This window comes from Eptesicus fuscus, chromosome 2 (genome assembly GCF_027574615.1).
Source record: "Eptesicus fuscus isolate TK198812 chromosome 2, DD_ASM_mEF_20220401, whole genome shotgun sequence".
Lineage (NCBI taxonomy): Eukaryota > Metazoa > Chordata > Mammalia > Chiroptera > Vespertilionidae > Eptesicus > Eptesicus fuscus.
Window position 1 is genome coordinate 38,650,336 of NC_072474.1, and position 15,309 is coordinate 38,665,644.

The window sequence follows — 15,309 nt, forward strand, 5'->3', positions numbered from 1 at the left end:
TTAGGGGCAATCGGGCCAGCAAGGGAGCAGTTACGCATCGATCAGGCTGGCAGGGGAGTGGTTAGGGGGTGATCAGGCTGGCAGGCAGAAATGGTTAGGGGCAATCAGGCAGGCGAGCAGTTGGGAGCCAGCAGTCCTGGATTGTGAGAGGGCAGTCAGACATTCCTCGAGGGGTCCCAAATTGGAGAGGGTGCAGGCTGGGCTGAGGGACACACACACGCGTGCACACACACACACACACACACACACGCACGCACGAATTTCATGCACCGGGCCTCGAGTTTATTTAATAATGCTATGAGAACATATTAGAGTTCCAGGAAATGCCAAAACGTGCACTCCCACTTAGCCAGATTTGGTCACTAGTTGCTTAATTGAGGCGGAGGCTCGGCATATGTGTGTTTTTCCAGTGATAGTTCATGACAGAAAGGTCAGAAGACTGGGTTCAAACTTGATTGATATTATCTGACTGATGGCAATGCCTTTCACAAGTACACATCACGAGCAACTGTCTTGACTGTAACTTTGAAAACGTTTTCTGTGCCAATGCCACCAGGAAACTGCAAGGTGCACAACTTACTTCTTTTTTGGGTTCCACACTTTGATTACGTCGCCCTTTCTTTGCTCTTGGTTCCTGAGTGACCTTTAGCTGTGGGCATCATAAAAGTAACAGCATATTATTCCAGACACTGAAACACTTCTCTGCTGAAAAGACTAGCTATGGACCCACAGGTAAGAAGTAACTCATTCCATTTCACGAAGTCACATCTTACTCATTACTGCTCTGATATGCAGGGCTTGAAAGAGCTAATGTGCCTTTGGAAGAGCGGCAGTGCACTTAACTCTTCAAACAGGTAGAATCTGATCATGGTGTGGGTGGCTTAGCTATTTGAAATGGGTTCAATTTCTTTTGCAGAGCACTTTACAAATGTTAACACAAAAAAAGACTTGCAGAGCAGTCTTTACAGTAAGGAGTGTGCATTAACAATGTTCACATTTAAAATAATAACTGATGTGTAGTTTCCATGTGGACACCACTCACTTGCTCATTGCTGGTAGAGGAGATACTGGATTCTGCCTCCTCCTCCCCACGGTCCTCATTCTTAGACTTCCAAAATCTTCCTTCACGAAGAAAACGCTGATGCAGTTCCAGCTCATCACAAGCCTTTTTCCAACCCATACTGCGTTTAACATGCAGCCGATGGACATTGACTGTGATGTCCTGTATGTTTTCAGAAGGAATCCAAGCCCTAGCAATATTTAAAGGTATAGTTAGAAAATTCCAAAATGGTGGTGGACTCCATCCATTGTAAAGTATGGTTTGTGGAAATTCCAATTTACTGACCTGTTAGCTATGGTTTGAATAAAAACTCTTACCAATCACTGAAGTGTCTCAAATATCTCAGAACTATTTTCTTTAACCAGCTTAACATTGTCAGGGTGTATATATACATTTTGCATAAGTCCTTTTTAAAATGTTATCTCTTATTGATCTAAATACTGTAAGTTACTTAAAATCTAGCTATTTGCAGATTAGTACAGAATCATTTGAAAATGCCCAGATATTTTCATGAGATTCATACATACGAGGGCTTCTGAAAAATATTACTTAGTGAGTTATATTTATATCACATCCCTACTCATTAGCTGAACCATATTTAATGAATAGAAAAGTGTCTGACTCATTCAGCAATGAAGTACACAGCTATGAACACAACTTCCAAGTGTCTCTGAATTATGTGTAATATTGATCTAAAACTACAGAATGAAAAAATGTACTTGGTTCTATTGGAAAAAATGCTGACAATTTTCTTGGGCACAAATCATTAGATTGGACTGAAATAATATTGAGAATACTGTTTACTGTGTGCTGGTGAAGGCACCACAAACCATACAACAGTGAGTGAGGCCCATTTGACCTTGAGTATTACTGCCACCAACAAAGGTATTTTGGTTCACTTTTAAAAGCTGTGGGTTTTTATAGAGATTTCTGTTATGAACAATGCTGACTACCTGTAACAAACTACTGAACTGTGAGAGTATTTTCCCCTTAAATTATCTACTTGTGCCCTGGATATAATAAAATTAATATCTATTCTTAACATGGGACTTAATTCTCAATGTTGTTCATAATACATTCTTTTTAAAGTATATTTTTATTGTTGATAGCATTACAGATATCTCTCATTCCCCCTCCCCCTTTTACCTCCCTCTTCCCAGCCCCTACCCACCCCCCCAGGTCTTCACTACCCTATTGCCCATGTCCATGGGCTATGCATATAAATGTCCTCTTTAATCAACTCCATTATCGTAGGTAATCAGATTTCACTTTTAAAGGTATCAGTGGGTATGTGATCTGATCTACAAAAAAAATAACTGAAATGGCAAACAAACACTCCACAATTTAAAGTTAATAAACAGAGGTATAATCTAATTTGGCTGTATCTATACATCCGTCAAACCTGATTCTTTGAATATATGCAGAATAAAATGGCTCAGGGATCTGAAGGCAAATGAACGTAAACCATTCTATTTTTTCTTGTAGGACCTGATTTCCTGGCTGTGTCACCCCACCCTCCAACTACATGCAGCAGAAAGAGTTAGCCTTGACAAGATCTTATCAACTACTTTTTTATCCTCTTGCAGACAAAACCTTGCAAATCCCACCTATACTCCAAGGCAGTGGTCGGCAAACTGCAGCTTGCGAGCCACACGCGGCTCTTTGGCCCCTTGAGTGTGGCTCTTCCACAAAATACCACGTGCAGGCGCACACGTACAGTGCAATTGAAACTTCGTGGCCCATGCGCAGAAGTAGGTTTTCGGCTCTCAAAAGAAATTTCAATTGTTGTACTGTTGATATTTGGCTCTGTTGACTAATGAGTTTGCCGACCACTGCTCTAAGGGATCACAGTCACCTTTTTTTCATAGGACATTACAGCTTACCAAGGTCAAGAGACAAAGCAGCACATTCTGAGTGTACAGAAGGGACTAGTCTGAAACCATTTATTTATTTAAAATTTATATTTTTCTCCTACATACATGTAAAGATATGATGAACTGACAGAAGAATATTTATTGGATCACTATATAACAATGAGAATGTATTTAAATACCATTAAACTTGTACACTTAAAAAAGTACTTATTAATGAAAACTTGCAGCTGGTAACCCTTATTAGCCATCTGTTCTTGTTGTATAACATGTTGCTTAAGTAATTAAAACTAATGATCATAATATTTATAAAGCTTGATTTCCAATAAATCAAATATTCTAATAATGATAATCATTTTCAAGGTGTTCCTTCATCAATCCTTCACTTCAAATATTGTATTGGTCACACTGTAACCAATAAAGGAAAAAGACTATATTGATAGTAAAACTGTAGATCTATTATTTTCTAAAATAAAAGCTTTCGAATCCCATCTGCCCAGAATCATTAGATAAAAATCTTACACAAAATTTTTTTTTTGGGAAAAAACTTCTGAAAATAAATTTTATATATATATTGAGGTCTTTATGTATAAAAATTTCTTTAAACCTTATAAACTCGTATAGGATAGGTACTATTGAGGCCCCTATTTTACAAGTGAGGAAACAAGGCTGAGAGAGACTGAATAACTTGCCCAACACTAGAGTAGAAAACGATGGTGCAAGGACACAAATCTAACCACTGGACCTTCCCTGGTATCAATTTAGAAATTTCTACAGATTAGTGTTTCTGCAGAAAGGCTGCACTAACTCACTTTGGCGTGTGCATTGCTTCCCAGCTGGTTTTGATGGAAAGCTGAAACAAACTGAATTTGAGCATGTAACATTAAAAATTACCATTTAATAATCATACAATTCAAACATTCATTTTACTGAATTATGGTATTATTATTTAATGTTTCTTGCCATTAAAGCAGTGTCAGCTAAGTGTGCATCTATCTATGAAAGAACAAAACTTTTTTGGAAATTTACACTATTCACAGGTTTCCTAGAACTAAACTTCTACTTAAATTAAATGGAGACTAGGTAAAAATTCACTACGGGAGGAATAAAGTCTCTCATTCTGTAGCTTCTCTTACAGTAATAACAACTATACAGGACACTTACCCTCCGGGCATGATAGGAGACAGACACTTCATGAAATGTAAATTTAAATCCTTGGACAATAACACTTTTAGATCATGTAGCTGACTTTTGGCACTTTCACCCTTTAATTTAATATCTCTGTTAAATGAACCTCCCACAAATTTCATGTGAATTACTTTTCCTATTGTGGCTTGGTTAGTTAGACTCATTAATCTCTGGGTCCTATGACAGTTCACAGTACTTGAATTCACTTTTAGAGTCAATGCTTTTATGACACATTATTTAGGACACTATCTTAGACTTTCTATGTTCAATGTGCAGTAAAATTTAAGGCCTTAATATCACAATAAAGGAGATAGCTATAATTTTATAAAACAGTTTAGCATTTTTGTGTGTCAAATAACTATAACAAAATAATTTTATAGTAATAAAAAGAGTTTTTACCCGTGGGATACATATATTATTGTATTATGAAAATGCAAATTTTATGCGTTGCTGTATACATATCCCTAGCAACAGAAACTTTAAAATCTAGATTGGAAACAATGTCTGGTAATTCTATGCATATAATTCTTATATATACTTAGACCTCAAGATTGAAATTCTATTCTACTACTGAGTTGCTTACTTTTGTCTATGGCTTCTGAAAGATGGTTGAAACAACCATAATGTCACTAGAATACTATGAAATGGACACATCTTGAGAACCCTTCCCCCCTTCACTCCCATCAGGAATTCAGTCCCAGCATTAACATGCACCTGAGTTCAAAAGTGTCAGTTACTGAAACTATCTTGCTTAGTAAACAGTATCTGAAATATACGTAAAGACACAATTTACAGAAATCATTGTTAGTTGCCTAGTCAAGTTATGTGCTGATTGTTTCTTAAGAAACTTCATGCTGTTTCTGATAAAGCCACCAGAACACTGATAATGGCCAGACTGAATCTTGAGAACTGAGAGCTCAGCTACTAGGGTTGCATGTGGGTCGTGATTACCTTTGATGGTGGTGACCGAAGAAGCGGACGTCAACCTGATTGTCCTCCTTCTGCATGACCTTGGCTGGCCAGAATCCAAAACCTTTCATCTTAGCCCAAACCAGTTCATGATTAGGTATCTGCAAATAAAACGTTCTACCTTGTCATATTACTTTTATAGAGTATTAAGTATGTCATTAATATTGAATCAGTTAAGTATAACTCATTGTTTTGAAAACATTACTAAACACATAGAACTTGTTTTCTTTTTTCTGGGATTGACTGACTTTGCCTCCAAGAAAAACACGAAAAACTGAAATGTGCATTCAAGCAGGAATATGGACCTTCATTTCTGAGAAGAGACAAGAAAAATACTCACTTACTATCCCGTAGCACTACGAAATGAGGCAGTGGGGGCAAACAGAAGGCCCTCACCGTGTTTCATGAGCCTGTTTGAAATGGGAGGATTTTAGGCCCTGATTCAAACCTAACTAATCAGACATTCAAATTTTAAAAAACTTTCAAATGACTGAGAAGCACGTAACTTCTGGAAGACTGAGTGCTCTCAGGTGGCCTTTTACATCCGTGCCTTTGGGGCCCCAGAACACTCACAGGTTTACACATATCACCCTTCCTGAAATCCTCTCATTTTAGGGGAAATTACACAGCTATTAACATATATAAAGCCTTCGATTTCTTTTGAAAGAATGAGAAGAAAAGCAAAAATCTATTACATATATTAAGGGACTCAATGTTTAGTCGTAAGTTCCTTGTTTTAAAGTCAAAATTGGATAACAATCCCAAGTTGTTTTTCCCATGTCTCAGTTTTTACACTCATTAAAACCATATGTCCTATGATATAAAGAAACATATTTAGGAAGGATTATAAACTTTAAGCAAACTGCAAATAAACTTCCTTAGAGCATCATATACTTAAGAGGTAGAACACAAAAATCACAAAATGTCACATACGCAAGGATAGCAGAACCAATTGTCAGGACGAGCATTTGACAAATAGAAGCAGTTCTTGCAAAGCTGTAACTCATCCAGCTGAAAAAGAAAACAACTATTTAGCCTACAAAAAATAAAGAGCTGCATTAAACTATATAAAATTGATCCATGTAAATTAACATTCTTGTTCATGTACACAAATAGCCTTGAATTTTGTTCCTAAGCTTAAATTTTAAGTTTTCAGTAATACTGGAAAAGCCTGCCACTTTCCTGTTCAAACTACCCCCATGGTCTCACACTGCATTTAAAAGAGAAGACAAAATCCTTACAAGGCCTGGCATGTCTGACCTCTGCGCTCCAGCCCCACTGGTGCCTTTGGCTCTTTAGCTCTTGGATTAATGCAACTTCCTCAGTAAGGTCTTCCTCATCTACCCATATAAACTATCCACTACCAATAACAGCAGTCCTTACTTTGCCTCACTCTCCATTTTAGTCTTGGTTTTCTTTCATAACATTCTTATACAACTTATAAACATATTTTGTCTGTTATTTAAGTATTCCTCTTCATCATACAGATCCATGAGCAGGAAGCCAGCACCTTGATCACCATTTCATTCCTCCTAACACACTGCCCAGCACACAATAGACACTTAGTAAATATATATTGAATGAATTTTAAAAAGTCAAATTTGAAATGAATTTAAGAAACAAAATTTTTATATAATTGAGACACTTTTGCAAAAACAATATGGTTACAGGTGTTTCAAATAAGTAAGACCATATACACAAAAAAACCTTTCCAAAATAGTATTTCATTTACTATATAAATATGAACTGTGTTGTTTGGTGGTGGTTGTTTATTTGCCTGTGTAGTATCCTTCATCCAAAGGAGGTAACATTTGTTGGGTGTCTCTGCGCCATACAAGACATGTACATGCCTTAGGTAACTAATAACTTAAGGGTAATTAAAAAAGAGCAAACAAAATTTCTTTGTAGAAGTTACTTAGTAACTAAATCTCCTAGGATGTCTGAGAATAGTATGCCAGAATTTTTTGCCTTTATTTGCATTATTTCCCATGGATATAAAAAATGAAAATAAATTGATATTTAAAGGAAACTGCAAAATTAAAATATGTAAGACGAGTGGAATTGTGAAATAAATTAATTTGGAATATAGTAAGAGTTTAATTATTAGGTATAGAAAGTACCTCATGACAGGTATCTTTATACAGCATCCTTGCTATGTCAGCTTGCTCACTGTCTGCTGCAATTAAAGACAGATATCCATTACCAGTAATCTAAAATACAGACTACCAAAATTAATACACTCATTTAAATTTTCTTTCATTTTGACAAAAATGGATATATACCATTTAAAACAAAATGTGTATTGTTTTTAAAAGTTCTGACAGCGAAATAAAATTCTACAGGCAGCTTTAATTTCACATCCAACACTAATTCTCTAGGTATAGAGTGGCCTCTCTCTTTACCTTTAAATGATAGAATATTAATGGGGAATCAACCAGAATTAATCACAGTGCTTATAAAAAGCCTTTCAAAACTAAGTTTGTAACTAAAACTATAAAAAGTAATACTTAGATCATTTAGTGTACTAGTGTTTTGCTTTTGGACAGTTAATTCTATAAGCTATAACTACATTACCAAATATTTTTAAGATTAAACCATAACATTATTACTTATAGATCATTAAAATATTAATTTTAATGTAGTATTTTATCAAAGCTATTTCTCAACATGGAATATAAATGGTATGAAAAAAATGCAAAAGAAAAAGCAAAAAATATTCAACCTCCATAGAAAATCACTGTGTTGTGGAGAAGTAGCTGAGCATCAGCTTTGAACTCTTCATAACTTCGGTATTTCCCTTCATTCACTTTCTGCAGTGATTAAAAACAAAATGGCAAGAGTTACTAGTAAAAATATTTTCTGCAATATGCTAACATGGTTAGAGTATGGGACGCAGCAGAATTTTTCAGAACAACATCATGGCTACTCCTGTGTCCCAGTGTTGACATACCATATATAAGAGAAACCCACAACTCCAGTGCAGTTAGAATGTGACAGTATGGTGAAGTGTGGCAGATCTGCTGTCCTACAGCCACCACTGTCCTTTCTACTGATGTACTAGAGTGAACTTGGCAGCCTAAACATCTCCTTCTGTAGCGATGATAAAAGGTACTGCTAAGCTTTGTAAACAGTTAAAGCTTTGGCCAGTGTCACTGATGAGAACTTAACTACATATTATAACATGGGAGAATAAAGACTGAAGAAAAAAAAAACTGTTAGCTTCTGTGACATAACTAAAGAAGACACATTTGTAATCCTGAATTGGGACTAAGCACTAATTTACAAATAATCCTCCTAATAAAGCCTAGGTCCGTGGTCGGCAAACTGTGGCTTGCAAGGCCCCTTGAGTGTGGCTCTTCCACAAAATACCATGGCCTGGGCAAGTCTATTTTGAAGAAGTGGCATTAGAAGAAGTTTTAAAAATTTGGATCTCAAAAGAAATTTCAATTGTTGTACTGTTGATGTTTGGCTCTGTTGACTAATGAGTTTGCCGACCACGGGCCTAGGTGATCCTCACGCCTTTATGCCCTCATGCCATCACATGATGGCTGCGCACACAGCAGGCGCATACAGGTGGGCAGGGCTGGGCTTGACGCTACGTGTGCGGCACAGAGCCTGCTGGGAGTCCTGCCCTCCTCCCAGCTCCGCGAACGGCCAGGCCTGGGGGGCTCGGCCTCCTCCGCACTGTGCGGGGAAGGCGGGGCCAGCAGGTCCCCACGCGGTGTGGAGGCCTGGGCGTCCGTGGCTCCGGGCTACCTCTTTGGGGCAATCCATCGAGGAGCCCCATATGGGTGGGTGGGGCCTACCTTTTTGGGGCGATCAATCACAGGGCTTCCACACTATGACAGGGTACAGGCCAGGCAGGGGGACACCCCCCCGCCGCCCCAGTACACGAATTTCGTGCACCGGGCCACTAGTCCTATATAATAAAGAGATAATATGCAAATTGACCATCACTCCAACTCACAAGATGGCCGCCCCCATGCGGACATAAGATGGCCGGCAGGGGAGGGCAGTTGTGGGTGATCAGGCCAGCAGGGGAGGGCAGTTGGGAGGGACCAGGCCTGCAAGGGAGGGCAGTTGGGGGTGATCAGGCCTACAGGAGAGGGCAGTTTGGGGTGTCCGGTCCTGCAGGGGAGGGCAGTTGGGGGCGACCAGGCCTGCAGGGGAGGGCAGTTGGGGGCGATCAGGCCTGCAGGGGAGGACAGTTGGGGGCAATCAGGCCTGCAGGGGAGGGCAGTTGCGGGGGACCAGGCCTGCAGGGGAGGGCAGTTGAGGGGGACCCAGGCCAGCAGGAGAGGGCAGTTGGAGGGGGACCCAGGCCTGCAGGGGAGGGCAGTTGGGGGTGACCAGGCCTGCAGGGGAGGACAGTTAGGGGCAATCGGGTCGGCAGGGGAGCAGTTAGGCATCGATCAGGCTGGCAGGGGAGTGGTTAGGGGATGATTAGGCTGGCAGGCAGAAGTGGTTAGGGCAATCAGGCAGGCAGGCAGGCGAGCAGTTGGGAGTCAGCAGTCCTGGGTTGTGAGAGGGATCCCAGATTGGAGAGGGTGCAGGCTGGGCTGAGGAACACCCCCCACCCTGTGCATGAATTTCATGCACCGGGCCTCTAGTTAAAAAATAAAGGCCCAGGTGTTTCTTTAGGCATCAAGGCAGTATCAGGATTTCTCCTACATTAGAGTGCTATATGTCAAGGATTTCCATAACTGAATTCTCTGCAGCTTTGCCTTTAGCTGCCAAAGAGAAAGGTTAGGTGGGAAATCTGAGGGGTTTCTGGGATAAGACAAGATTTTTAGATGGGGGTATGACAAATTAACTCAACAACAAGAAGGCATTTTCTTATCCTGGTGATATTTTTAGGAAATAGGTTTGAAAATTGCTTGGCTTCTAAATACTAAAATATTAAGGCCTCTAAAGAATAATTAAGATCTGCCCTAACAGGTGTGACTCAGTTGGTTGGGCATAGTCCAGTGCACTGAAAGGTTGCAGTGTTCGATTCCAACTCAGGGCACATGCACAGGTTCTGGGCTTGATCAGCTTGATCCCCAGGAGGGGTTGTGCAGGAGGCAGCTGATCAATGTTTCATTCTCTCTCCTTAAAAATCAATTTAAAAAATTGAGATTGTAAAAAAAAAAAGTTACGAACCGACCTTTTTGTTGAAATCCTCCAAAACCCAATTCAGTTGCCCTTTTTCAGAAGGCTTCCCCCCAGATTCCCCAGCTGAAGGTAGTTGCCTCCTGTCATGTGCCTCAGGGTTTACTATATGGGGTTCCGGGATGCTCATACCCCCTTTGTGATTTGTGAGGTATGCACCGAGGCTTGCATTTTGATCTGGATTGTAGTTAAGCTCCTAGAAGCATAAAAATCCTGTCTTTTTCTCCTTTTCTTACAGTGCTTTTGCTCATGACCAGCACTTGCCAAGCACAGAACCAAGACAGCATCCACCCATCTAGTGTTTTCTATGGAGCCAACGGGATCAAACTGGGGATCTGGGATGGTGCCATGCAGGAAGGGGAAGCTGCAGAAGCACAGGCAGGGGCAGGAAGGGCAACTAGGTTCAACGTTCTCTCAGAGGCCTCAGAGTTTAGAAAAAGAGGCTACATCTGAGGCTATGAAAGCTGCCAGTAGTAGGTAAAATTTAAATTGTTTTTATTCTAGGATTTGCCAGAACTTTAAGGGAACAACCATTATTTACCCTTTCCTTCCATAGAAATAATACATCTTTAGTCTTTCTCAGCTGCTAAGGGATTAGGAAACCTGTAAGATAATTTCAAATAATTCCTACGGTCTTCCTATAACCTATTATAGCCAACCATTAAGATATTAAAATTTCAAAATGACACATAAATTACAAAATTAGTAATTCAGCAACCCTAACTGAAAACATGTCTTAAGTGTTCTAGGGAATTTTATTGCAATTAGTAATGAAATATTAACAAACCAAACAATCCTCAGCTAGCACTGATAACATTAAGAACTTTGAGAATAATTATTTGGTTCAAGTTCATTTCATTGTTTCCCAAGACTCTAGATTAGTTCTATGCTCTAATTTTTCCTTGAGAGAAACCTCCAAGTGCTACTGCTAAAACTAGGGACTGTGTCCAGATGTAAATTCTCTATATCTGAAATATTAAATTGACCAGGGTCCCATCCATTTGCTTTAACAAACAAGTATCAAGAATTTACAGGTCGCTTAAAACCAGCCCTGTTAAAAGGTCTGGTTGTACCGGAGTGATCACACGAAATTTAAAACAACAGGCATGTGCATGTGGTGGCCACGCCTAGCTGGTTTTAGTAAGACACCGAGCAGAGACATCCTCCTCAAGAAGGAATGGCACCCAAGATCATGCTTGGCTGTGATCTCTCATTCACCTGGGAGCCACGAGGTAAATGGGAAGCAGTACGGAAGGCCTGGCTTTACCTCTTGTATGGTGGGGACGTCGACCGCTGAATGCACCAGCCTCCGGTACATCGGGTGTTTGCTGTCCTTTCCCTTTTTATTAAGGTCTATGGCCTGAAAGGTCATTAAATACACCAGTTTAAATGTGGCTAGAGAGAGACAGGTAAAGCATCAATTTCTAAAGAAGTGTACTTTAGAACTTAATAGAGAAATGTACATGCACTATATAGTTTAACATGGCATTCCTTAAGGTTTTGACAGAACAGTTATTTTGGAACATTCCATTTCATTTTAAACACTAATTATCAATGAAAATGTTCTGATAAACAAATTTTTTAAATGTAAATGTTTCTAATCCAATGCAGCTAAAGAAATGTCTGTTCTAAAACAAAGACAAAACAAAAAAAGCTAAAAGCCTATTATAGAACTATTTACTGTACCAAAGAATTATGACAAAACTGCTCTATACATATTTACTTGTCAGTCATTAACTTTTAAAGTGTGAAGCAGAGTGAAATCTAATTGGGAAGACCGCAGGGGCAGGACTCACCCTCTCCTTCATGCGGGAGACAATGAACCTCAGGTATGTGCTCATCTCTTGTTTGTTTGTATTTTTCTTCTTGATGCTCTGTTAAAAACAGAAAAGGCCAGATATAAAATCTGATCATTTATATGTCTATATTCATATAAAAGACTTCTATATATAAAAGATTATAGTCTTCTAAGACTTCATTTAAAAAATGCACTATTTCCAAAATATCTGATACAGAGAATATTTGAAATTTGCATAGCAAAAATAACATGTACTGTAATAAGAATTGGAAAATATCATGATGTACTTGAAATAATACCTTAAGAATTATGCATTTGTTTCTTGATATTTTGAAACTTAAAGCAATTTTCAGATTAAAAGAAATGACAACAATAATGATAACATAATAATGACATAATATAGAATCACTTATTTTGATATATATTTATATATCTTAATAACCAATGGCTGAAGTCCTTTAGGGTGCATTTTAAATTAGCAATCATGCATGATGACTTTCAAAATAACATTATTAAAATCTGTCACTTTTGAAATATGTGCAGTAGTGCAGTAGCACACACCTACATATCTGTTTTAAAGTGCTATTGATCTAGTCAGTATAAATCCAATTTCTGATAGTCTGGCCTAAAAGCTAATTAGGTTCTTCAATTTATCTTTCAGAAAATCTAACTTCACATGAAGAAGAAAAAATCCAGGATTCTATTTCTCTAATGTCCTTTCTAGACAGCAAAGAAACAAAGACAAACATTCCCATTTCTTTAGCCAAGGTTAAGAAACCACAGCAGACACTGGGTCATAAGCATATGGCACAGCAGAGGACCAAGTAGGTCTGGGCTACCTACTAACAGATGCTTTAACTTTTTCAGGCCACTAGATTATAACTCCCAAAGAAACATAAATGCAGGAAATCATCTTAATATGCTTAATACAGTTAAATTTCTCATTTAACTGAGAAGTCTTAGCCTGAGCTTAAGTGAACTGATTATACACACAATATTAAAATCCTATCCTATATAATAAAGGGGTAATATGCAAATCAACCGAAAGGCGGAACAAATGGTCGCTATGACGCGCACTGACCACCAAGGGGCAGACGCTCAATGCAGGAACTGTCCCCTGGTGGTCAGTGTGCTCCCACAGGTGGGAGCATCGCTCAGCCACAAGCCAAGCTCGGGCTCATGGCTGGCAAGCACAACCCGCCTCTGTGGCAGCGCTAAGGATGTCCGTCAGTGAGACATCCCCCAAGGGCTCCCAGACTGCTAAAGGGCGCATGCCAGGCTGAGGGACACCCCCCCCCCCAAGTGCACAAATATCATGCACCAGGCCTCTAGTATATAATAAAAGCCCAGCAACTGAATGGCAGAACCACCAGAATGACCGGTCAACCAGTCGCTATGACACACACTGACCACCAGGGGGATGCAAGGCTGACCAGGATGAGTGGCTGCTCCCGCAGTGGGCAGATCCCCACAGGCCAAGCCCCCCATCAGTGCACGAATCCCGTGCACTGGGCCTCTAGTCTATAAATAAAACATAGAAAAACATTTTCTTAGCTGGAGACTGTCTCATGGGCTTCACATTTAAAATCACATTTCAAGTGACTTGCTCCCTCCACTTTTTGCCTGAATTCTTTGGCAAAATGCACAGACACAGTCAATGGTTCCTTCCTTACCCAGCTTTATGGTATGACTTGTGCACACATTTTCTAAATGGAGCTTCTTAAAATGCAGTTGGGCTTTACCTCTGAGCATCTGAGCTGGAATTTCTGGGGGAAGGTCCTGTGCTCTCTGTATCTGCTTGTTCACTCTTCCATTTGTTAATTCCTCAGGTGTTTGTGACATGACCAAGACCAAGCACCAAGGGTATAGATGTGGAGTTTAAAAGGTATTGACGTTTCTTGGACCCCAAGTTTATAATTTTGGGGGGAGAAGGGCTTTGATGTAGCTTGTGAAGTCTCATTTTTAACAAGATCCCCAGTGATTCTCACACACACAAATATGTGAGAACTATTAATTAGCCCCTTCCATAAGCCGAGAACTAAGCTCAGTTTCTGCATTCTGCAAATCTCACAGTAGTGTAGAGGGAGTTCTCAGTGGGTCTGATGCACAATCAGCTATTAGCACTTTGGACAAATGTTTTTGCAGCATGGACATCCTCCCACAAACTGTTTTTTATACTAAACAGTTTGTTAAACTTTTGGATATAGGGAAGAGAAAAAATAAGAAGGCCAAGAAAGCTGCTTTTTTCTTACCTCTTGGAAAACCTACATTCCCTTAAAAAGAGTAAAAACAATGCTTCTAGCTACATGCTCTATCATGCCAAATATTTTGGGTACAGTACTAAAACTGTTGATCTCAAATATCAATCTGATCATTAAATCATAAATTTGTATAAATTCAGATGTAATAGCAATGTACATAGGTTAGAAGTCTTGTAATATCTGTGGGGCTATGGTTCTTTCGATAGATAACATATTCTTTAGGGGAAATATACAGCCACCACTTTATACAGTGCTGAAGAGTAATGTTCCCTAAATATTGTCTACAGCAGTGATGGGCAACCTTTTGAGCTTGGTGTGTCAAACGTCGCCAAAAAACTGAGCATAACTCGGGTAGAGTGTCACTTTGAGGAAAAAACATTATTTCACAAATGTTTCATCCTCAGGAGCAGCAAATGTTTCATCCTCGGCATGCGGCCGCCTCAGCAGCCTCATGTCATCAGAAATGGCTACGCGTGTCAGTGCTGACACGCGTGTCATAGGTTCGCCATCACTGGTCTACAGTCACCTGAGCAGTGATGATGGGAATGAGCTCCTCACTGCATCTACCACAACACAGCCCTGTGTCATGGGTTGCTGTGTATTTCACGTGTACACAGAAATATGTTTTTCTCATTCCTGTGCTCCAAACACCAATCTATGAAACTTCACTGTTAGTAGGAGGCTAACCTCTTTTGTTTTTGGAACCTTAAAAAACAAACCAACTCAATATTTCCCTGTGGGCAAAATTGATGCAGTGCTAGAATCAGAACATCACTATAGCCAAAACATCCTAACTACATTGGTCTTTCTTTGTAATAAAAACACTGAAAACACTTTGAATTGGTATGGAAAACCTTATTCTACTTTGCTTAACTTTAGGTAACTTGTGCCCATTATCTCACAATGCTTTGGTTTCACCTGTTTAAACACTCTTAAGTGAACTGCTAAATTAGTGCAATCATGTGCAGCAATATTTCTTTCTTGTTGGGAAGACTGCAAATGCAGTGTTCA

General features: G+C 39.5%; 1 protein-coding gene across 17 annotated transcripts in view; it reads right to left on the bottom strand.

The window, feature by feature from the left end:
• Positions 1–15,309, bottom strand: part of ZMYND11 (zinc finger MYND-type containing 11) — a 118,101-nt gene that overhangs the window by 13,734 nt on the left and 89,058 nt on the right. For 9 of the 17 annotated variants that reach the window (XM_054726572.1, XM_054726591.1, XM_054726613.1 and 6 more), the window contains 8 exons: positions 12,036–12,113; positions 11,507–11,599; positions 7,811–7,898; positions 7,209–7,264; positions 6,022–6,099; positions 5,071–5,189; positions 1,043–1,250; positions 581–649 (listed from right to left, as the gene is read on the bottom strand). In XM_054726572.1, the coding sequence (XP_054582547.1) occupies positions 581–649; positions 1,043–1,250; positions 5,071–5,189; positions 6,022–6,099; positions 7,209–7,264; positions 7,811–7,898; positions 11,507–11,599; positions 12,036–12,113 (789 nt within the window). The remainder of the gene's footprint in view (positions 1–580; positions 650–1,042; positions 1,251–5,070; positions 5,190–6,021; positions 6,100–7,208; positions 7,265–7,810; positions 7,899–11,506; positions 11,600–12,035; positions 12,114–15,309) is intronic. The other 8 variants (XM_054726592.1, XM_054726597.1, XM_054726603.1 and 5 more) reach the window with 3 other exon arrangements.